Source organism: Bos javanicus, chromosome 20, assembly GCF_032452875.1.
Source record: "Bos javanicus breed banteng chromosome 20, ARS-OSU_banteng_1.0, whole genome shotgun sequence".
Lineage (NCBI taxonomy): Eukaryota > Metazoa > Chordata > Mammalia > Artiodactyla > Bovidae > Bos > Bos javanicus.
In genome coordinates this window covers 41,420,928-41,444,983 of record NC_083887.1, presented here as the reverse complement: position 1 = coordinate 41,444,983, position 24,056 = coordinate 41,420,928, and the positions used below count along the sequence as shown (strand labels likewise).

Genomic DNA, 24,056 nt, shown 5'->3' with positions numbered 1-24,056 from the left:
AATTTGCTGTTAGGAAGGGTGTCCCTCTAGAGAATCTCTAAACTCACCCTCAGGATTCCATTTCTGCGTTGACTTCATAATTTAAACCTGGAGACCTGCCAGTCTCTGACATTGTAATAGGAATTCACCAAATTTATCTTTGTTTTATGTATCAAGATTAATTTGTTTTCCCAACGCCTCTTCCTCAATTTGCCTACATCTCCTTATTTCTCAGAACCTTTCTTTTCTTCTTTCTAATCCCAAAAGATACTTGAACTTGTGGGGGAGGGGGGAATTCTTCAAATATTTAACAGGTTAGATTTAGATATAAACAATTGCCTTATAAAAGGGGGATTACCTGGGAGATTACTCTTACTGCTTACTTTATATATTTTCATAAGCTGAATTTTATATACTCTGTACGTTTTTTATTACCTGTTAAAATTCAGGGTTTTTTTTAAACATTATAATTACATGGCTTTCCAATGACTGCTGAGTGGTAAAGGATATCATCTGTTTCTTTTTAAAGTACATATATGTTCCTTAGTGTAAATCTTATCTCTTTTAATTAATTTGACTTTTTTTCTCTAGAACCTTAAAGGAAAGTACAATTTCAAATAACAAGGCTCATTTGTTTGGTGTGTCTCCTAAGTTTTGTACATGTAAATTTACCCTCCAGATGTTTTTATAAACACTCTCAACTCTCCTTTTCCTCTCTAATAAACATAGCTTTTCATAGCATGTTGGGCTTTTCTCAGATGGATGGCTAAGGGGTCTTAGTGCCATCCTTTCTTCTTCACCTCTGGGTGTCTGGTAATGTGGATTTACAATTTACAGACATGTGGGCTGATCATGAAGAGTTCTATGTATCCTAAGTGCTGCTTGATTCTGGAAGGTATTTAATCAGTACTAAGGAGTGTTTAAAAAAAATTCAGCTGAGTAAATTTGAAGATCTAATTGGCTTTATTCAGCAATTCTTTTATCAGGCAGCATCCTGTCTAGAAAGTAGAAAGACCCTCTGTATGAAATGGAAGGTTTTATAGGCAGAAAAGAAGGTCCTTTAGGTATGAAGTCTTGGTGGGGCTTAGCAGAAGCCACGGCACTTTGGGCTTGTCATTTGTTTCTAACAGGAATATGGCAGATGGAATATCCTGTTGACCTGTTGTTGTTCAGTCGCTAAGTTATGTTTGACTCTTTGCGACCCCAGAGACTGCAGTGCCCCAGGCTTCCCTGTCCTTCACTATCTCCCTGAGTCCATTCAAACTCATGTTCCTTCTCAAGTAACAAAATGACCCCAGGGGCTCTTTCCAGTTTGAAACCTTGTCAACAAAGGTGCATCTAGCCGAAACTGTGGTTTTTCCAGTAGTCATGTATGGATGTGAGAGTTGGACCATAAAGAAGGCTGAGCGCTGGAGAACTGAGGCTTTTGAATTGTGGTCTTGGAGAAGACTCTTGAGGGTCCCTTGGACTGCAAGGAGATCCAACCAGTCCATTCTAAAGGAAATCAGTGCTGAATATTCATTGGAAGGACTGATGCTAAAGCTGAAACTCCAATACTTTGGCCACCTGATGAGAAGAACTGACTCTTTTAGAAAAGACCCTGATGCTGGGAAAGATTGAAGGCAGGAGGAGAAGGGAACGACAGAGGATGAGATGGTTGGATGGCATCACCGACTCAATGGACATGAGTTTGAGCAAGCTCCGGGAGTTAGTGATGGGCAGGGAAGCCTGCTGTGCTGCAGTCCATGGGGTCACAAAGAGTCAGACACAGCTGAGCGACTGAACTGAACTGGTTCTATCCTGTGTAGTGAGATTCGTGCTGAGGAGGAACTTGTCTTGTCAGCATGAGGCTTTGTGGTTCCAGATTATCTGAAGGGCTGTGCTTTGATCCCATGAACTTTTTTTCTCATGTGACACCTGTACTGCTGCTCTTTGAGCCTTGAGGTAAAGATCTTGGAGGAAATGGCATAAGTGACCATGGGCTGGCCTCTCCCGTCAACTCTGTGCTCTCTGCATTTCAGATGCCTGGAACAGAGGAGCCCCATGATGCATGCGGCCCCGAGGAATCCAAGGGGAACTTGGAAAGTCCCAAACAAGGCAGCAGTAAGATGAAGCTCAAGAGTCGCCTGTCAGGTAAGTGGACTCTTTGCCTGCCTGATTGGGAGCTTACGGCTTCAGGAATGGGAAGATAAGGTTATTAGCACGATCAACTCTTTTTTTCTTTCGTTGTTGTTATTCAGTCACTAAATCGTGTCCGACTCTTTGCAACCGCATGGACTGTAGCCCATCAGGCTCCTCTGTCCTCCACTATCTCCTGGAGTTTGCTCAAATTCATGTCCATTGAGGCGGTGATGCTATCTAACCATCTTTTTTCCATAAAACTTCCAGATTGTTTTGTTTTTGATGGTGCATGCCCCAGGCATAACTGCCTTCAGCCTGGCTGCCCACATGAGTATTTTCATTTGAGTCATAATGAAGGGAATGTCAACATCTCTGTTTGTCTCTGCTTAAATGTAAATTTCCTGTTGTGTTTGGTTCATTTACTTCAGGTGACCCTTTCTCTGGAATATTCCTGATGGCCTGTCTTTCCAGCAAACATACCTATTCCCCAAACCGCTGGTCCACCAGAACCTGGAGCAAAGAACTGGGTTGTTTTTTTTTTAAAGTATCAAATGTGCATCTCAACTAAATGGAGGGGGCATTGGGACCTAGTTGTAGCTTTTGTAATAAAGAGATCTGATGTTTCCTGGGCACATCTTCCTAGCAGCTGGCCTAGGCCCTGAGAGAGAAAGTCAGAGGCTGTGTGTGGGGACACATTGTGACTTTTGTGACAATGTCTGAGGCACTTTCACCTTGTCAAGCTTTTTCTACAAAACAAGAGGGGAAAAAAAATTATATTTTATGGGTGCATTGATATAAAGGTACAAGCTCGATTCATTATCTATTAGTTACTCTTACGTTCATTTTTTTTTCCTCCTGAATTTAAAAGAAATTAAAACATTTTTGTGGACCCCTAAGATTGGCTTGGGCCCTCAGCACTGTGTCTGCTGGTCTGATAGAAAAATCACCCCTTGGCTACCCACCTGTGAAGGACATCCGGTCTAACAGGAAAAGCAAGAGTTTGGAAGCTTGGCAGAATCAAGTTTACCCATCAGCTCTTGAGTTACCTTGTGACCCTGGGCCAGTTATTGAACCTCCGTAAACTTCCTGTCTCACCTAAAACAGGAGAAGATAGTCCCAACTTTAAAAGGTTGAACAGATAAAAACAAAACAAAAGCACGCATAGAAGCACCTCACACAAAGCCTGGTGTGTTACCATCCCCCCGTAAGTCAGTTTCCTCTTTCTGCTGCCCACATCAGTGGAGGGGTTGGGCGGTGTCTATGACTGCCAACCAAGAGCATCTCCAGCCCACATTGCCTCCGCCTCTATTATTCTCAGGTAAGGTGGCAGATTTAGGATATACATCCATTTAAAAACAAGAAAACCTGAGTAACAAAATGAGTTGCTTTGTATTTATAACTCAGAATAATTAGGTAGTGTCATTTATGACTGTTAGGGTATGGGTTTGCAACAAAAAGTGTAATGACCAGAGGATAGTAAGACCAAAGAGAAAGGTCAGGCTGATGGTCCTCACAGGAAGAAAACAACAGCTCCCCTTCAGCCCCGAGGATCACCTGTGAGGAATACATTTAAATCCTGTGTGTTTGGGCAGGAGAGGGGGTTTTTGGGTCATCTCTCTGATCAGTACCTTATAAACAATTCCCAGGGAAGGCTCACAGAGTTCTAGGGAAATACAGTGACCTTTGAAACCAGTGTAGTCACATTCCTCATTTTATGGATGTGACCAGAGAAATTAAGGGGATCCCAAAGGTCGCTCATTCAGTCTGCCCTCCAGAGTTCTTCCCACCACCTCTCAGCTTCCTGGAGGTCATGGAGAGAATCCTATTCCTCAGACTGGGGGTTTATGATGTGGGGAGGGGATCCTAGCTGATGACCTTACAGATCCATGACTTTCCATGTTCGTACTATTGATTTAAACCATGCTGGACATTCAACTGAGTACTAAATCCAGAACTGGCTATTGTTTGCCACAAATGCAAGCCGCCTTCTCTTCCTGTATTTTCCGCAGACTCACAAGGCCGTAACAAGGAAATATAGTAGAAGGAGCACATGCACGAAGTCAGGAAGAGCTGTGTTCAGTTCCCAGCTCTGCCATTGCTGGCTGTGTGACCTGGAGCAGGTGATTTCTCTGGGTCTCAACTTTTTCACCAATAAGATGAGGGTTATAATATACATGTATTGTGCATATCAACGTGAGTGCCTTCTAAGTCAGCCTTGTTGAGAGATCCGGTAGAGAGAATGCATATGGCACTGCCATTCCAAAATGTGGCTGCGATAGGCCCTCACCACGTGGTAGCTGCCTCTGTCATCACTGTCATGGTTAATATCACATCCATCATTGTCACTGTCCACTCTTAAGAGGGGAAGATGCTTGATTGGGTTCAGACAGGAAGATTCCAAGTTGCAGGTCATGATGAAGTATGCACGAAAGTTGTGAAGACTGAGGTCTCTCTGAGTTGTGGTGCCTGGGGGAGGCATCCAGAGTGGGCAGGATGAAGGAAAGCCAGTGCACAGGCAGGACTAGGCAGAACACAAGAGGAGGAAAACCAGGGTCTAGCCTTGGGACAAAATGCATGAGAAATATTTTGGGACAATGGGGGGAAAAAATGGGTTAGAGAAGTTTTTGGCAACTGTTTTTCTGCCTCAGCTGTCTGAAAGATACAATAATCCAGCCACAACCATGATTCAGTCCAGCAGAAAGATTAGGGGGGAGGAGATTCTTGGCACAGGAGGTGATGGTACAGGCAAACTTGGGGGAAACTTCAGTGATATTTATATGCTCCCCAGTTTGGGGACGGATGTAGGTGGAGGACAAATGCTGTCCTCTGAGAATTCGCAGGCTGGAGCAATGAATTCACCAAGCAGGCTAGTGGGAGATAAGACTGGAAAAGTAATTTGGAGGCACGTTAAAGAGGCTTAAGGAATTGGTTCTTCATTCAGTGCTTTGAAATATGTTCAGTCTAAAGACATTTGAATACAGGAGATTTTAATGTGATCACTTCCTAATTTCTGGGTCCTGTAAACTTGGATATTTATTTCATATTTTCATAAGTAAGTCACTCTGGTATTCACGTATCAGTATATTATCTACAGACACTACCGTATGTGGTTTCTCTTCTGTTGATGGCAAGTGCTTCCCTGTCAGCTCAAAAGGAATTTTCTTCTAATAAATCTTGTTCATATGAGTAAGCATGCCAAGATAGATTAATCTGGCCATGAGTTATTAAGTCATGAATTATTAAGGAGATTCTCTAAAGAGGTTCCAACCATTTCCACTAAGATTTTGGCCCGTCTGGCTCCAAAGTGACTGAAGTGATTTCATGGAACATTTTTCCTGATATTCTAACCAGAGTTTTCTTTACTTCATACCTCCTTTTTTGCCAGTAGGGTTCCCTTTTAACTTTGGTATTTTTTGATTTATCCATGTTAATGCCTTAGGTCTGTGATCTTTTTAAATGAAAATTTTTCTTTTGATTGCAAAGGAATTTCAGATGTTTGAAAACCTGAAATTTGTATCACAAAGTTAATATGTAGCTTTTGAAAAACCAGGCCTTTAGTGATGTCCATTATAACTGTATCAGCACCATTCTAGCTTTTCATCATTGTTAAAAACTCAGCAATATATTATTTTTAAAAGAGTACAGAATCATCTGATTTTATTTCATGAAAAACTTCCTGAGAAATTTTTAGATAAATTAAAATTTTAAGTCATCAACTAAAATATTAAATAGAAGAATTTGACATTTCAAAGAATCTGGATGTGTATATAGTTATATACATACATATACATGGATATACACATATGTTGGTGCATAATGTAAACATTGTAATGTGATTGTAACTCTATTCAATATAATTGATCCATCATTTAAGATTAAAGTCTTTAAACTCTGATACACTGTTGGTGAATGTCAACTGACACAGCCACAGTGGAAAACGGTATGGCTGTTTCTCATAAAACTAAAAATAGAACTACCATATGACCCACCAGTTCCACTTCTGGAAAACAAGTATCAAAAAAAACACTAAATACACTAATTCAAAAAGATGCATGCACCCCAGTGTTCACAACAGCATTACTTACAGTTGCAAGATATGGGAGCAACTTGCGTGTTCATCAACAGCTGAACGGATAAGGAAGATGTGGTGCGTTTGTCTGTGTATATATGGAATATTACTCCACCATAAAAAGGTGTGAAATGATGCCATTTGCAGCGGCATGGAGGGACTTGGAGGGTAGTAAGCTAAGTAAAAGCAGTCAGACAGACGAAGAAAGTACTGTATGATACCACTTATATGTAGAAGCTAAAAAAATACAACAAACTGATGAATATAGCAAAAAAAGAAGCAGACTCAGAGATAATAGAGAACAAACTAGTGATTACCACTGGGAGAAAGATGAGGGAAGGGGAGGGGGGAGTAGGGGATTAAGAGGTACAAGCTATTATGTACAAAGTAAACTACATAGTTTTATATGTAGGATATATTGTATAATACAGGGGATATAGCCTATATTTTATAATAACTATGAATGGAATATAATTTTTAATGATTGTTAAACACTGTATTATACATGTATAATTTATATCATATGTAAAAATGTACTTCAATTTAAATAAATAAAAATTTTTAGATAAAGTCCCTTAAACTATCCTATTTTAAAATAGTATACAATATAAACTTCTGCTTCACCGACTATGCTAAATCCTTTGACTGTGTGGATCACAACAAATTGTGGAGAATTCTCAAAGAGATGGGAATACCAGATCAACTTACCTGCCTCCTGAGACACCTGTGTACAGGATCAAGAAGCAACAGTTAGAACCAGACGTGGAACAACTGACTGGTTCCAAATTGGGAAAGGAGTACGTCAAGGCTGTATATTGTCACCCTGCTTATTTAACTCCTATGCAGAGTACACCATGTGAAATGCTGGGCTGGATGAATCACAAGCTGGAGTGAAGATTGCCAGGAGAAGTATCAACAACCTCAAATATGCAGATGATACCACACTAATGGTAGAAAGTGAAGAGGAACTAAAGAGTCCTTTGTGAGGGTGAAAGAGGAGAGTAGAAAAGCTGGCTTAAAACTCAACAGTCAAAAAACAAAGATCATGGCATCCCATCCCATCACTTCATGGCAAATAGATGGGGAAAAAGTAGAAGCAGTTAACAGATTTTATTTATTCTCTTGGGCTCCAAAATCACTGCTGCCATGAAATTGAAAGATACTTGCTCCCTGGAAGGAAAGCTATGACAAATCTGCTGCTGCTGCTGCTAAGTCGCTTCAGTTGTGTCCGACTCTGTGCAACCCCATAGACGGCACCCCACCAGGCTCCCCCGTCCCTGGGATTCTCCAGGCAAGAACCCTGGAGTGGGTTGCCATTTCCTTCTCCAATGCATGGAAGTGAAAAGTGAAAGTGAAGTCGCTCAGTCGTGTCCGACTCTGAGCAACCCCATGGACTGCAGCCCTGGGTCAGGCTCCTCCGTCCATGCGGTTTTCCAGGCAAGAGTACTGAAGTGGGGTGCCATTGCCTTCTGACAGTGTATTAAAAAGCAAAGACATCACTTTGCTGACAAAGGTCCGTCTAGTCAAAGCTATGGTTTTTCCAGTAGTCATCTATGGATATGAGAGTTCGACCATAAAGAAGGCTTGAGTGCTGAAGAATTAATGCTTTTGAACTCTTGTGTTGGAGAAGACTCTTGAGAGTCCTTTGAACTGCAAGGAGATCAAACCAGTCCTAAAGGAAAGCAACCCAAAGTATTCACTGAAAGAACTGATGCTGAAGCTCCAACACTTTGGCCACCTGATGTGAAGAGCCAACTCACTGGAAAAGACCCTGGTGTTAGGAAAGATTGAAAGCAAAAGAAGAAGAGGGCAGCCAAGGATGAGATGCTTAGATAGTCATGACTCAGCCAGTGACTCAGTGAACATAAATTTGAGCAAACTCCAAGAGATGGTGAAGGACAGGGAAGCCTGGTGTGTTGCAGTCCACAGGGTCACAAAGAGATGGACACGACTTAGTAACTAAACTACGTATGATAAAGATGTGTTTAAAAATTGTTAATGATTTATTAAACAAGATGTGACAGTTGCTCAGTCATGTTTGACTCTTTGTGACCCCATTGACTATACAGTCCCTGGAGTTCTCCAGGCCAGAATACTGAAGTGGGTAGCTGTTCCCTTCTCCAGGGGGTGTTCCCAATTCATTGATCGACCTGGGGTCTCCTGCATTGCAGGAGCTACCAAGGAAGCCCCTTAAAAAAGATACAGAGTGCCAACCATAAAGAGAAAATATGATATGTTGTTCTACATTAAAATTATGAACTTTTGGTTATCAAAAAATACCGTTGAAAGAATCAAAGTCAGAAAATATATTTGTAATACATAGATTCCACAAAGGACTCATATCCAAAATATATTAATAATAAAAAATAAAATTCCTGTAAATTAACAGAGAAAAACCCAATAAAAGAATGAGCAAAGGAAAAAAAACCAAAATTTTCTAGTAGTCCAATTGAAAAAGGAAAAAAGGATAAAAGAGCAAAAGACTTGAACAGTCTGTTTATGGCCTTAAAAAAGAAAAACTGTCAATGAATATTTGAAAAGAAGCTCAGTCCCATTAGTCCTTTGTTGTTCAATCACTCAGTCATGTCCAAGTCTTTGTGACCCCAAAGACTGCAGCACACCGGGCTTCCCTGTCCATCACCATCTCCCAGAGCTTGCTCAAACTTATGTCCATTGAGTCAGCGATGCCATCCAACCATCTAATCTTCTGTTGTCCCCTTCTCCTCCTGCCTTCAATCTTTCCCAGCATCAGGGTCTTATCGAATGAGTTGGCTCTTCACATCAGGTGGCCAAAGTATTGGAGCTTCAGCTTCAACATTAGTCCTTCTAATGAATATTTAGGACTGATTTCTTTTAGGATTGACTGGTTTCATCTCCTTTAATTTGATCTCCATTAGTCCTTAGTGAAATGTAAATTAAAAACCACAGTGAGATACCATTATTATCCACTCTAACAGAGTGGTCAAAATTAGAAAGACTGGCACTAGTAAGTCTAACAAGTATGTGGAGGAACAAGCCGTAATGCACCCTGGTGATCCCACTTGGCGAAAGGGAACGCATGCCTGTAACCCAGCCACTCTCATTCTAGATAGATCCAACAGACACAACATGCACAGAATGTCCAACAGTATATTCTAGATCAGGGTCCGCAGACTACCACCCACAAGTGTATTAGTGTGGCCCACAGATAGAAATGCTTTCTACATTTTTAGTGCATCTTAAAAAAATGAAAGAATGTGTGCTGAGACCATCTGTGACTCATAAACCCTAAAACATTTATTATCTGGCCTTTACAGAAAAATGTTTTCTGACCCTTATTCTAGGTCTGAAACTGGAAACAAATCAAATGTCCATTAGCAATAGAATGGATAGATAAATCGTGGTATGTTTATATGATGAAATAGTGTGCAAAAATGGGGTGAACAATCTATTGGCATGCAACAACACGATGGAATTTCACACATACTGAGAATAAGGAGCCAGATTCAAAACGAACATGTTGTATGTGTTCGTTTATATCAAATAGGCAAAAATAATCTGTGATGTTGGACCTCCCGGGTGGCTCAGTGGTGAAGAATCCACCTGCCAAGCAGGAGCTCGCAGGTTTGATCCCTGGGTCAGAAAGATCCCCTGCAGAAGGAAAGGGCAACCCAGTCCAGTATTCTTGCCTGGGAAATCCCATTGACAGAGGAGCCTGGTGGGCTACAGTTCATGGGGTAGCCAAGAGTCGGACATGACTTAGCAACTAAACAACAACTATCTATGATGTTGAAGTCGGGATAATGGCTGCCCTTGGTGAGCAGTGTTTAGTGGCACAAAAGGGGATTTGGAGTCGGACATGACTTAGCAACTAAACAACAACTATCTATGATGTTTGAAGTCGGGATAATGGCTGCCCTTGGTGAGCAGTGTTTAGTGGCACAAAAGGGGATTTGGAGACCTGGTGATAGTCCATGTCTTAGTCTGGATGTTGGTTATTGACAGGTTTATTTTGTGAAATTTCATGGAATGGTTTTGTGCACTTCTCTGTAAGTTATACTTTAACTAAAAGTTTGTTTAAATGTCCATTTGCTATACATGAAAAAAAGCATCTACCGCAAGGGTCTACTACCAATCACAAAGTGATATTCCTCCATCACCAAAAAGCCATCCGCTGACAGCATTCTCACCATTGCTTATTGCCTTATCAACCACAGCTACTACATCTTAGTTGGATTAAATATATACATTACCCTTTATCCAAACTGGTCACTTTAAAAACTAGCACTTTCTTCAGAGTCTGGCATTACGGCCTCAACACACCCCAAGCTCATGCAGAACTTGACAAGAGAACATGATGAGCCAGGTATTGGCCACCAGGCCATCTGAGCAACCGTGAATGTAGGTGTAAATGCAACAAGTTTATACCTGTACATGCTCCTAAGATTCTCTTCATTCTATATCTCGTCATGTTTTCCCTCTGTTTTTTCAAGGTGGTGTACACCGTCTAGAGTCTGTTGAAGAATATAATGAACTGATGGTGCGACATGGTGACCCCCGGGCCAGGATGTTAGAGGTCTCCCGAGATGGCCGGAAGCATTCCCTTCCCCAGCTCCTGGACTCAACGGGCACATCACAGGTAGCACAGCACTGTGGAGCCCCTGACTTTCTTATCCAGTCATAGCTACTTGGCTACAGGCAGAAGAGCACGTTTCGAACCATGGGTCTCCAGGTTTTCTGTTATTCTCTCAGAGGCCAGCAGGAGCTTCAGGTTCTGAAGACCTGTTTGTGTATGAGGGCCAGAAGTATTTAGGACAAGAGATATAGTATAGTCAGTAAGGTCTATCCAGGGAGGCTAGAGAGAAGTCAGCTTAATATTTGGAAATAGAAGAGAAGGGGGGAAAAAATCCCTTGTTGAATCTCAAAATCTCCATTCTCTTCCACTGTGTGTTTTGGAAATGAGAGCCACTTCCGTTGCCAGGAGACAATGGCGCCTCACGGTCTGTGGTGAACCACCGTCTCTTGTTCCGTGGGTGTGTTGTGTGTCGGCAGAGCCTGGTGGGTAGGTGGGTGTGGATACGTGGCGGGGTTGGCTATGGTGTGTGCCTGGATCCTACCTCTTATACAGTAACGGCTCCAACAGCCAAAGTCAGAAGAGACTGCAGAGAGGGCTGAGGAGGGTGGGGATGTTCATATTCTGTCCCCAGCAGAGCTCAGGACTCTGCAGCCCTGCACAGGGGCTCCCCTCGACTTCATCGTCCTCAACCCAGTCAACACCTGGTGGACGTCTCCTAACCAAGTCAGGAGCAGGCTCAGTCTCTGGGAACTTGTGGAGTGTTCTTCCAGTCCTGGCACCGTCAGCCAGAGCGCAGAGGGGTCACTGGCATCCGGTCCCCAGGCCTCAGTGAAGCAGAGATGGGGGGCAGAGGGAGTGACAGCTGTGATACCCTTAAGTGCATGGAGACTCAGGTATCAGAGTTCTAGAAGACCTAGCTCAGGTCATCTGGGTTGGGCTCTTGCTTTGGGTGTCTCACATTTTTACGGATAGGGTAGCTAAATCCCAAAGAGGTTGAGTATTTAGTTCCAAGCGATACACCAGAATCACTGTGCAGAGAGTTTGGCCTGACCTGAATACAATTAGAAAGTGCCCGTGTTTCAGAGGCCGCTGCTGATTAGGCTGTCTTGTGCTGAATCCACCAAGGGCCACTGAACTTGGGGCAATGAGAAAAAGCAGAAAACTCGCATGAGGCCTGGTTAAAACTCATGTCTGGAGACAAGTGTGTGTCCTGGGCAGCATGATCCAGTTGGATCAACGGGGAGATTAAGAAGCCGTCAGAGAGCCACATTGCCAGAATGTTTTGGTCAGTGCGGAAAATGAAAGCAGGTCTACTGTTGTCCTGGCCAAGGATGTCCAGCACTAAGGTGCTGACTTCTTAACTGACTCACGAGGAAACCTGACTGTATTTATGGCCGGAAATGATCTATTTCCAAAGTCCAGGAGATGGTGAGGGACAGGGAAGCCTGGTGTGCTGCAGCTTACTGGGTCGTGAAGAGTTGAACACGATCTGGCGACTGAACAGCAACAAAAGAACAGGCTTCTAGGAACCAAGAAACACAAGCTAATGCAAGATTTTAAACAAGAAGCTGTTTTTTCCTCTTCGAGTTCTTCTTTCTTTTCTGTCCTCTTTTTTCTGCCTTTTTCTCTTTCTCCCAGGATTTGCCTTTCTTTCTTTCTTTCCTTCCTTCCACTTTTGTTGATTAGTTGTTAAGTCACATCCTAGTCTTTTGTGACCTCACAGACTGTAGCCCACCAGGTTCCTCTGTCCATGGGATTTCCCAGGCAAGAATATTGAATTGGTTGCCATTCTCTACTCCAGGAGATCTTCCTGATCTAGGGATTGAACCCACATCTGCATGGGCAGCGATTCTTTACTGCTGAGCCATAGGGAAGCCCCTTCCTCTCTCCTCCTCTCTTTCTCTTTCTCTCTCCTATCCTCCCTCCACTGAAAAGTATCGTCTAGATTAGAGCTACCCAATAAAGCTTTCTGCAGTGATGGAAATGTTTTATGTCTACACTACCCAGTATGGTAGCCACATGTGCCTTTGAAGCACATGAAAAGTGGCTAGAGAGACTGAGGAATACATTTTTAATTTTCATATATCTTAATTTAAATATAGATGACCACAGGTGGGCTCATGGCTGCCAAATGGGATGACAGAAGTGTAAAAGTGCAGTGAGACCCCTAAAACTCTTCAGGACAAGAGTGAGGCCTGCTGGCCTCTGATTCCTGCAGGGCAGATGGAAGAAGGCTCTGCTGGAGGTTGTTGATCAGAGAAAGAGTTCCCTTGTGAGTCTGCACATGAACCTCTATATTCGAGGGCTATGCCTGGCTGTTTCCATAATTGTTGTAGTTCAGTTGCTCAGTCGTGTCCAACTCTTTGTGACCCCACAGACTGCAGCACGCCAGGCTTCCCTGTCCATCACCAACTCCCGGAGTTTGCTCAGACTCATGTCCATCAAGTCAACAATGCCATCCAACCATCTCATCCTCTCTCGTCCCCTTCTCTCCCTGCCCTCAGTCTTTCCCAGCAACAGGGTCTTTACAATGAGTGGCCTCTTCACATCAGGTGGCCAAAGTATTTCCATAATAGTTTCGGTAAAAGGGTGGTAACCTTGCCAAGCCAACATCATTGTCTTTTTTTTTAAATGAATCAGAGGCTGGGAGGCCAACATAGTGGACAGATATTATGTAAAACTGCAAGATATAGTTGTTCTAAGCTGCTAGGAACACGAAAATATCATTAGCAGATCTCATTTCTACCTTCGAATGTAGAATATGCTGATTAAGGATAAAGACTGTTTTCTAGTGTCTTTTTTTCTCATATTAAACATGAAATGATTTTGTTGTTTATGCTAGATTATCTATGTCATTTAAGAAATGTATGATTCTAAAAAGAATAGCAAGGAGCTAGATTGTCGCAGTGCTTTAGGAATAGATTCATTTACTCTCTTGTTTATATTATGAATGGTCCACACTGCTTACACCCACCCTCTGGACTTGGTGGGTGATGGGAAGGGAAAAGAGATCAAGATTTTGAGCTGCTGCGTGCCAGAAAGGGAAAGTGTGGCTTGTGGAAAAGTATTTCATTTTCCAAATGTGAGGGATCAGAGCTGAAGCTGCTGCAGTCTCTCAGAGGGATTTTTTTATACGGAATAACAGTTGTCTGGGTTTGCGGTTTGGGTTTTATAAGAAAGAAAAGCTTGCTGAGTTTTGAGTGAATGAATTGAGCTTGAAATGATGAGCTACTTGCTAACCATGACTGTGAACTTGGAGTGGGGGCAGGGGTGACTTCCAGCGGAGACCCTGACCAGAGGATGCTCATTCTACGTCTCCAAGGCCACTCGGTTTCTGGTCCCTTACTCCACTCCAGAAAGCAAAAAGTAGGATATGTGGAGTAGGCTCGAGGAAGGTGCAGCCTAGGTTGTTTATGTGGGGAAAGAAGACGTGGCAGTCCATCACAGTTGGGGCTGTTCCTCCAATGTGCTTTATAATAAGCTTTATTTAACCCACTGGACCAGGTATGGACCACAGGCCAACGGCCATCTAACACAAAAGACAACTGAGGTTTCCCAAATCTGAGTATATTTTTATACCAGGGACCACAGCAGGATAAGTGAGACGATCTGTGACCTCATGTGCTGACTTTTAGGAATACCACATTGTGAAGAAGTCCACTCGCTCACTAAGCACAACTCAGGTGGAATCTCCGTGGAGACTCATCCGGCCGTCAGTCATCTCCATCATTGGGCTGTACAAAGAAAAGGGCAAGGTGAGCTCTTTTGTGTGCACTGTTTTGCTCTCTGGGTAAATGCTAGTATATATATTTTAAATGATTCCTTTTTAGTGTTGTTTTTACATAAAGTAAGGGAAAAGGTATAAAGAAGAATCAAGTAAGTGGCCTTTGGGTAGATTTGAGTGGACACCCTGGCATCCTTTCCCATGGCCCTGCAGGTGACATCATCAAACCCTTTTTGCCCTTATGATTTCAGGAGTCATCACCTGGCAGCTAGGGCACCATCAAGGGGGGGGTAAATGCCCCAGCTTGTACCACTACTGAAAGAAAATCAGACCCTGCCGCTTCAAGGAATGCCCCCTTGTTATCCTTTTGAATGAATTTCATGGCATTTCCGTTATCATAAGAGGAATAATGACAAATAATTTGTTACACAAATATCAAAATAGCCATTTTGATATCCATTTGATATTATACAAAAATGAATAAAACAGATATGGCACCTGCATAGCTATGAGCTATTAATTGATCCATGTGAAACTGACATCTTTGGAGAGCAAAAGATTGTAAAATGTCAGCAATTTCAAATGTTTACCTAAAACTTTTCACCCTTTAATATAATGCATAGCTAGCATAATGCAAGTGGATCTGAGGAGGGTCATGGTGAGGGGAACACATGAATTTGTAGCTACTAACTCAACTCTACAGGCTTCCCTCATGGCTCAGATGGTAGAGAATCCAACTGCAATGCAGGAGACCCAGGTTTGATCCTTGGGTCAGAATAGACCCTCTGGAGAAGGGCATGGCAACCCACTCCAGTATTCTTCTTGCCTGGAGAATCCCATGGACAGAGGAGCCTGGTGGGCTACAGTCCATGGGGTTGCAAAGAGTCGGACACAACTGAGTGACTAACACTTTCACTTTAACTCAACTCTGAGTTAAATACTACATTGGGGGGTGCCCTCAGTGAAGAAGTGCACTGACAACCTGCACCCCCATCTTCCTGCGTCCAGGGCCTTGGCTTTAGCATTGCTGGAGGTCGAGACTGCATTCGGGGACAGATGGGGATTTTTGTCAAGACCATTTTCCCAAATGGATCGGCTGCAGAGGATGGAAGACTTAAAGAAGGTAGGAGAGAACCTTCTGGTGGTCCTCAGTGAGCTCTGATTCTAGGAGAATCTGCCCCCTGGCAAGGTGTGAAGCAAATGCCTGAGTGGCTATGGCTCTGGGCTTGGTAGTTGGATAGACTTGGGCTGAATCCAGTGCTTACTCAGGACCTTGGACAATTCGCATAACCTGAGCTTCACTTTCTTCTGTTGTAAACTTGGGATGTGAATACCTATCTTGAAGAACTGTTGTGAGGATTACAGGAGACGTTATGTGAGAAGTGGCTTGATATCTTTGTTTGGGTTTTTAAATGTCTGTCTTGTCCCCGTGATCTTTGAAATTGCCTTGAAAATTCCTGAGCATTTACAGTGCATTCTTGTTTGGGGCTGGAGTACATAAACATCTTTCACCAACCCCATAGCACCTACCATTTTTGACACACCTATGCATACTAGACAAGCACTGTTTGCTCCCAGCTTTATTGAGATATAATTGATAACTGTGTGCATTGAAGGTGTACGTGATAACTTTATACACTTGCATATTGCAGAATGATTGCCAAACAATGTTAATGAATACCTCCATCACCTCACGTATTGACCTAGTGTGTGTGCATGTGATGAGAACATTTAGCATCTTTCTTAGCAATTTTCAAGTATATAACCCAGTCTCATTAACTATATGCACCAATCTGTGCCTTAGATCCCCAGAACTTGTTTGTGAATCCTGATTTTTTTCTCCTCCTTATTAATATACTTCCTGCATGGAATGATTGAATCATACTATTACTAGTTACCTTCAAAAATGCTGTGACCGTTCAGTTCAGTTGGTGCAATTATGTTGTGTTTAACCAGCTTATTTCTTTTAAACTGATAGGAATAAATTGGAATCTCTTTTTTTTGTAGGCAGAGCGATCCCAGAAGTCTGTGTCCTAATGATAAGCCATGACCAGGCTTCATATTTTAATGGCAGAATTTTTTCTTTCTTTCTCAGAGGAAGGGTTAACCCCCAGGTGGTGTTTGTGTCTCATTTCCCAACAATGTAAAATTCTAGCGGAGCATTTTTATAATGGATGTGCCATGTGTTCACTTGACTGAAATTCATCCTGCAGTGCTAGCAGAGTGGGGTAAAATGGCAGGGAAAAAATCAATAGGAGAGGTTAATAGCACTTGCTTCTCCTAAATCTGTATTTTCGTATGTATTCACTTACAATAAATAGAGGTCATCAGAATGGCTTTTCAACCTGTTGAGTTGATCTGTCTTTTAAGTAATCTTTAAAGATTTTTAAGAGCATGAGTGATCATTTTAATGTTTCTACCTTTTTCTCAGGTGGAAACAAACCAAAAACCTCACCTAGTTGAGTCTTGGTTATGCCAGGTGATTTTTAAACAGATTATTTCACTTGTTTTGCAACATCTGTGATTGCATTTACAGAAAAGGCACATAACACATGGGTTCGGTGCTGCTTGCCTTTTTAATCCTGTGTACAGGGTTCCTTTAATGGAATACCCCGTGTGCTCCTGGGATCGGCTGTCCGTGCGAGGTGAAAATGTGTGTTCATGGGCCACTCTGCACTCTGTTATAAGGGAGTTCCTCTTCTGCACCACACTGCTGTGCAGGGTTCAGCTTGTGCGCCTTTGTGGTGTTTTTGATGAACTGTTACTCCAAAAACTAGAACGTGACACAGGAATCCAAAGCCGGAAACTAGCTTTAAGTCAAGAGAATGTCCGAGCTCTATTATGTTCCCAGCAGACACTATCAACAACTTGAAAAATGACCTGACTGTGCCTTCTTGGAGTTGAAGATGAGTTCAGGATAGTTTGAGAGAGAACGAGAATGAGAGCAAGAGAGAGAAAGAAATTTGGTATTAGTCTACAGCAGTCTCCTAGATTGAAGTGTATACTAACTTGCCAGCTTACTGCAGAACCTTGAACACCATTAAAACCAAGCATCTAGACTGTGGGGCTGCACGTAGATGTGAGGCCGCCATTCCTAAAGAATATCTCATGTGTTTCCTTGTCTCTGTCACTGAAGCCGCTTTTCACACACCATGTCTTTCTGAAAATACAGGCTTGGCTTCGCACGTGTTATGGGTGTTTGTGCTTCACCACCAGTGGGTGTAAGTTGTGAACCAAAGACTGTAAGAAAAGGGTAGGAATTCAGTCTTTGTAGTTTGATTTCTAAATGTAGAGCATGTATTATCAGACTTGGTAGTGGCAAGAGAGTAAGATCTTGATGCTTCCCACAGTTGTTTTAATTAAAGGTGAAAATAGAGAATTACCGCAGAATAACATACAATGTCATTTATTGAACCATTTTGTAACATTCCTTGGAGCTAAGCTAATGAGAGTAGATTGGAACAATAAAATTCATCTTAAAGAGTTGTAAATCAGGGATTTTATGGTATTTTATTTAATACTGACCAAGCAGTTAGATTCCAGTAAACTAAAGCTTGATGTTAATGTAATTCTCAAATTTGCTCACTAGGGGATGAAATCCTAGATGTAAATGGAATACCAATCAAGGGCTTGACATTTCAAGAAGCCATTCATACCTTTAAGGTAAGGACATTCTTATTGACCTCCTTTATCATAATCTTTGTTTTTCTTTATTTCATTCTGGTTTGGGTTTGGTGATTTTCTTTCCCCCATCATTTGATAAAAGGACAACCTGAATGTTTTAGCCCTTCTTCCTGTTTTCTCAGCAAATCCGGAGTGGATTGTTTGTCTTAACGGTACGCACCAAGTTACTGAGCCCGAGTCTCACGCCCTGCTCAACACCCACACACATGAGCAGATCAAGCTCCCCAAACTTCAATGCCAGCGGGGGAACCTCAGCAGGGGGCAGTGATGAAGGCAGTTCGTCCCTGGGTCGGAAGGCCCCCGGGCCCAAGGACAGAATCGTCATGGAAGTAACCCTCAACAAAGGTGATACCAGCTTGTCCTCATTTCGTTACATTCTCTCAAATCATAATTTGTAATCTGTTCTTGGGTTCATTTTTTTTAATATGTCTTTTTCTATGAATTGCTTCTTTGGAACATTCTGCTACCAACAACATATGGCGTTCTCTAAATGGGCAGTAGGATCAAAAGGAGAGATCTCAGTCACTTCACTAAAGTGAAGAAAAGTTCCCCGTAGCTCAGTTTTTTAAAGCTCTCTCTGGATGAATCACTGTGTGTCAGAGACTCATGTTAAAAACATCACTCACTAGCTGAATTCTAGGGCCAATATAACATTTTCAAGGAGAAAGAATATAGTTAAGAATATAGCTAACACCAGTAACTAAAAATCCTGGGTAACACCAAATCTTACTGCTTTTAATCTTTGCCTCCAGTGGTAGAAATATGATGAGCAACTGAACAACCTAGAAATCAATGGGAGGCAAAAGAAAGCCTGAAGTTGTATATCCAGAATAGAAAATGTTACTGGGACTCTGCCTGTTTCCAAAAACAGATTCAAGGAGGCCCTTCAGACTAAGAAGAGAATGGACCATCAAATAATTCACAGTCCATAGTTAGCCCCTGGTTCTGCCATAGACTCATTTCATTAAAAGAATATGGCTCAAATTGACAAAGAAAAGTAAAATGTATATCCTAAGTCTGGTCTAAAAATAGGTGGTTGTTGGTCAAAGTATACATTAATGCAGATTCAAATTACTGATACTCCTTTTCTTTCTTTCTTTTGATTTTGTTTTCTTTCAATGATGCCTCCCACAGAGCCCAGAGTTGGCTTAGGCATCGGTGCCTGCTGCCTGGCCCTAGAAAACAGCCCTCCTGGCATCTACATCCACAGCCTTGCCCCAGGATCAGTGGCCAAGATGGAGAGCAATCTGAGGTTGGTTGTAAACCTGAGAGTTTAGAGTTCTGGTGGATTTGTGAATATGTGAATACATACATAAGATACCTGCCCTGTTACATTCCCTTGTGAAATTCTAAATGTTTATATTATTTTGCGGTCATGTAGCTAGAATTACAATCAAAAGCATCTCCAAAGATGAAAAGATAAATGAAATTTGGTTCAAGAATTCCAGATCTTGGCTTTCCCTACCAGTTCTGTTCTATTTGGACTCAGAAGTTCAGTTTCAGAAACTTGACACAATCCAAGTCTATGTAGATACCTATAATTATCTAAATATTTTTTCTCTTTCATATACATTTATATAGAATTCATATAAGCTGCTGGGAACTATTCAAAATGGCTCAGAATCACTGGATACAAGAGAGTCCTAAGATCATGCCCTTGAACAGGAGGCCTTTATTATTAAGTACAATCTCCTGAACCTTTCCTGTTGTTTCATTCCTTTTTGAGACGTGATGTCTAGATGGTTACTGTCTGAAATCACTGCGTGTCTGATTTCTCAGTTCAGCTAGCTGAGTTGTAGCTTGGGTATTCTGTTTATACAAGAGAAGTTTCGGTGTTCTATTATATAGTAATTGCAGTGGGTCTGTGCCCACCTAAACTTTACAAGAATGTACACGTATTTCATGAAGCACTCTGTGCAAACAGTATCATCTTTCTCCCCTCTAAGTTTTCAGGTCCTTGAGCAGTTGAGGAATTATCAAAATGACATTCCTTGAGGTTGCCATTTTGAGGCCCTGTTAATAGATTATATTATGTTTTTAGTTAATCATCAGAGTGAATTTCCATATTGAAAAAAATTTAGCAAATCATCCAAAGTACATTAAAGAAAATATACTTTTAGAACCCAAGGAAAAAAATCCTTTAATGACATCCCAAGATGATGTTTCTTTCTTGAATGGTTCCATATGTCTGGAGCCTGCCAAATGACCATTCTTCAAACCCCACATAAAGACTCTTTGTTTTCTCATACTGAGTTCTCTCCCTATAATTTCAAGTCAAAATGGGCATCTTGTCCCCAATTTCTCATTTGTTCAAATCTGAAACGTTTTTACAAATTATTGGGTAACCTTTGAGCTTCAGATATTTCCTTCTTAAATTATATTACAATAATCATTTCAATATGGTAGGGGAAAAGCAACTGGTGGTGGTTGAGGGACTGTCACTTGATGAGCAAAGGTAGGCAAACCTGAGTTCAGCAGTGTGTGGCATCTGGGTGACCTCTCCGAGCCCATGGTCTTACCTACATAATGGGAATAATAATACCTAGTCAAAGCATTGTTACATAAATTTCTTTTTATAGTACTTGGCCTGCAATATGTGTTTGAGTAATAGTAACCTTCATTGTTGTCCTTATTATCAATTTTAACTTTACTACTTCTGAAAATACAGGTAGATACCCATAATGGTCTTTGTCAGTTTAAAACCTAATGTGTTTATGAGGGTTTTGCTTTTTTATACGTATGCAAAGATGCGAGGGTATCATTTGCTCCTTAAAAGTATTCAGAAAAGATTTCATATTATGTAAACCACTCCCAGAAGGAAGTCTTGTGAAAAACTAACTGTTACTGCAGAGAGTTGATCATGTTGTCCTCCCTAGCCGCGGAGATCAAATCCTGGAAGTGAACTCTGTCAACGTCCGCCATGCTGCTTTAAGCAAAGTCCACTCCATCTTGAGCAAATGCCCCCCAGGACCCGTTCGCCTGGTCATCGGCCGGCACCCTAATCCAAAGGTGAGGTATCCCACACTGTCCTAAGTCTGGGAAGGCAGCTGTTTGTCCAGTAGCAATGGCATACGTGTTCCTATGACCATGCAGACTCTTTGATGAGACCGTTCACCCAGCTGGGGATGGGAATCAGCCTGTGGCCACCCAGTGACCAAGGTAACTGTTAACACTTGGGAAATGAATTATTGATCTGGACTTCATCTTCACACTCAGAACATTTTATTAGAAAATGTTGACAATATTATTGGTGAACTTAAAGTTAGTGGAAGGTGGGAGTGCTAAGTATGGAAGGTAGGGTTCTGAGTAACCCCCATTGGCTGTTCAATCTTTGGTGGGATACTTAGCCTTTTCAGGTTTCTGCATCCAGAAAATCTGAAAGCATTGAAGTTGATGCTCTGTCCAGGCCATCCTTGACCTGAGCAAAATACTTGTGTGATTAATGCTTAAGAGCCCACTAAGTTTCTTCCAGCATCAGTCTGACACTGTTTCGCCACACTGACTTGCAGATAATCATAGCCCCTGTGTGAGGGGCCTCTGCTGTTTACTTTGGAGAAGGTAATGGCAACCCACTCCAGTATTCTTGCCCTGGAAATCCCAAGGACAGAGGAGCCTGGTGGGCTACAGTCTATGGGGTTGCAGAGTTGGACATGACTAAAGTGACTTAGCATGCATGCATGCTATTTACTTGGTTGTATCTCTTCTACTTAGACGATTGCTTTTAATTTTTTAAGCTAACCACGGGATACTTTAGCAAGTTCAACTCAACCCATTTTGAGAGCTGTTTTTGGTTGTTTTTGAGTACTCCAGGTAAAACTCTTAAAATCAGCTTGTCTCCAACATGGTAATCTTCTTTTCTCCCCCCTCCCAAATCTGACCTTTCAACAACTCAGAATGCTCATTTAAACCATTAAGTCTTCCAATGCCTGACATGTGGCTACTGTCCACTTTGTATTATTTGTAGAGTTATTTGATTACATCCTGAATGGCCCCAGACTGCTATACTGGATGGACGCTTATGCTAGTTTACAAGTAAGAAGTTTGTACCAGGAGACCTGGCAGGTTCTCCCATGTGGCACATCTGAGATTTCTTCAGTGCAGTAACTTTATGGGATCATTTTCACTGTCTCAGCAGTGTTCGTTATTCGTCCAGTTGCATGCTGTGCATGCTAAGTCACTTCAGTCATGTCTGACTCTTTGCAATCCCATGGACTGTAGCCCGCTGGACTCCTCTGTCCATGAGATTCTCCAGGCAAGAATACTGGAGTGAGTTGCTGTGCCCTCCTTCAGGGGATTGTCCCAACCCAGGGATGGAACCCATGTCTCTTACATCTCTTGCATTGGCAGCAGGTCCTTTACCGCTAGCACCACGTGGGAAGCCCTGGCCGTCCAGTTTCCCGTATACAAATAACCACTGCAAAGGTGTGACTCTGTGCCTTGATTCGGGATAGAGATGTCAGTCAAGCTCCTTGGACCTTGATTGCTGATTCAGACTCAGCCCCGCTACTTCCCCCACCCCCACTCCCCAGGGTGTTTTCTCTTGTCTTCAAGCATTTTTTTTTTTTTAAGTCTTATTGAAGTAGTTACAATATTGCTTCTGTTTTTTCGGCCCAGAGGCGTGTGGAATCTTAGCACCCCGACCAGAGGTTGAACCTACACACACACCCTCTCCCCAACACCAGAAGGTGAGGTCCCAACCACTAGAGCACCCAGGAAACTCCTACAAGCATTCTTAAAAATGTCTTACATAAAAGCTACTTGAATAAATATCATTTCTAGAAAATCAAGTCCTGCTTCCACCTTTTCCTGTTTTTTCTCCTTGTCATTGCCAGTGTTTCTCCTTTCTGTTCTGTAATCCTGCCTTTCCCTCGGAATCTGCTCTACTCTGTCCCCCTGCTGTCCCCCGAGCTCTCTCTGGGACACTTTTAACCCTGCTTTGACTCACAGTCTCAACTCCTCCCTCCAGGGTTCTCCCTTGGATTCCACCACCCTCGTGGCCACACTCCTCTAACCTTAGGAAGCAGTCCAACAAGCTATGGCTGCTGATCCAGCCCATCCCTCGGCAACATTAGAGAAAATTAAGTTCTCCATGGTTTGCAGTTATTGGCTTCAAGGCATCTCTGACTTCAAAATCCATTCCAACCTCACACAGGTCGTGATTTGTTGGTCAGCCTAATCTTACCCCAAAGCATCTGCCTAATTTGCCAATACAATCAAACATCGAAATGGCATTCCAGTGCAAAGCAAAACAATCCTGGTCTTCTGGTGGTCTATGATTCCGTGGAACACACGGGTTGACTCATGTTTCTAGCCGTGGTAGAATGTTCGTCAGGATGGTGCTGGAGATACGTTCAAGGAACCAAATTTCGGTATTTGTTTGACTGGATTTCATGTTTCCTCCTAGATAAACATAGTGTTCTTAGTTGTAACATCATACTATATTTTCCTTTTGGTCAAGATTCCATTTTACGTTTAATGTATTTTTATACCACTTATCCCGACATCTCATGCCAGGGGTACATTTTGATACTATATGTATGTTCTTCCTCAGTTTTCATGTTGTTCCAAGAGAAATACCACAAGGATTTTCTTCTCTTCTGTTTCTCATAATGACTGAAGCAGTGGCCGCCCAATTGGGATATTCAAACCCTCCAGGTTTAGACAAGCTAAGATTTGGACCTGCTCGTGTGGCAGATTCTAGCTGATGTTAAGTAGAAGAAAGTAATAGAGGTCCATTATTAATTGATACTGGGGCTTTCAGCATGATTAGAGTTATCCAGGAAATCTTTCACTTGTTTTAAACCCCAACCATTTTTCTCCCACTCAAAAATAATTGCAAATATTCAAAGTCTAATGTCAAGAAAAGTCTGCAGCCATTTTTAATGGCTCATTTATACAGAATTACTCTTTGGTTTATGAAGGTA

At 42.1% G+C, this 24,056-nt stretch overlaps 1 protein-coding gene across 7 annotated transcripts in view; it reads left to right on the top strand.

Moving 5' to 3' along the window:
* PDZD2 (PDZ domain containing 2) overlaps positions 1-24,056 on the top strand; it is a 254,700-nt gene that overhangs the window by 196,545 nt on the left and 34,099 nt on the right. For all 7 annotated transcript variants that reach the window (XM_061393798.1, XM_061393797.1, XM_061393796.1 and 4 more), the window contains 8 exons: positions 2,001-2,112; positions 10,642-10,787; positions 14,360-14,479; positions 15,457-15,571; positions 18,038-18,111; positions 18,255-18,477; positions 19,267-19,384; positions 21,009-21,141. In XM_061393798.1, coding sequence (XP_061249782.1) covers positions 2,001-2,112; positions 10,642-10,787; positions 14,360-14,479; positions 15,457-15,571; positions 18,038-18,111; positions 18,255-18,477; positions 19,267-19,384; positions 21,009-21,141 — 1,041 coding nt within the window. The remainder of the gene's footprint in view (positions 1-2,000; positions 2,113-10,641; positions 10,788-14,359; positions 14,480-15,456; positions 15,572-18,037; positions 18,112-18,254; positions 18,478-19,266; positions 19,385-21,008; positions 21,142-24,056) is intronic.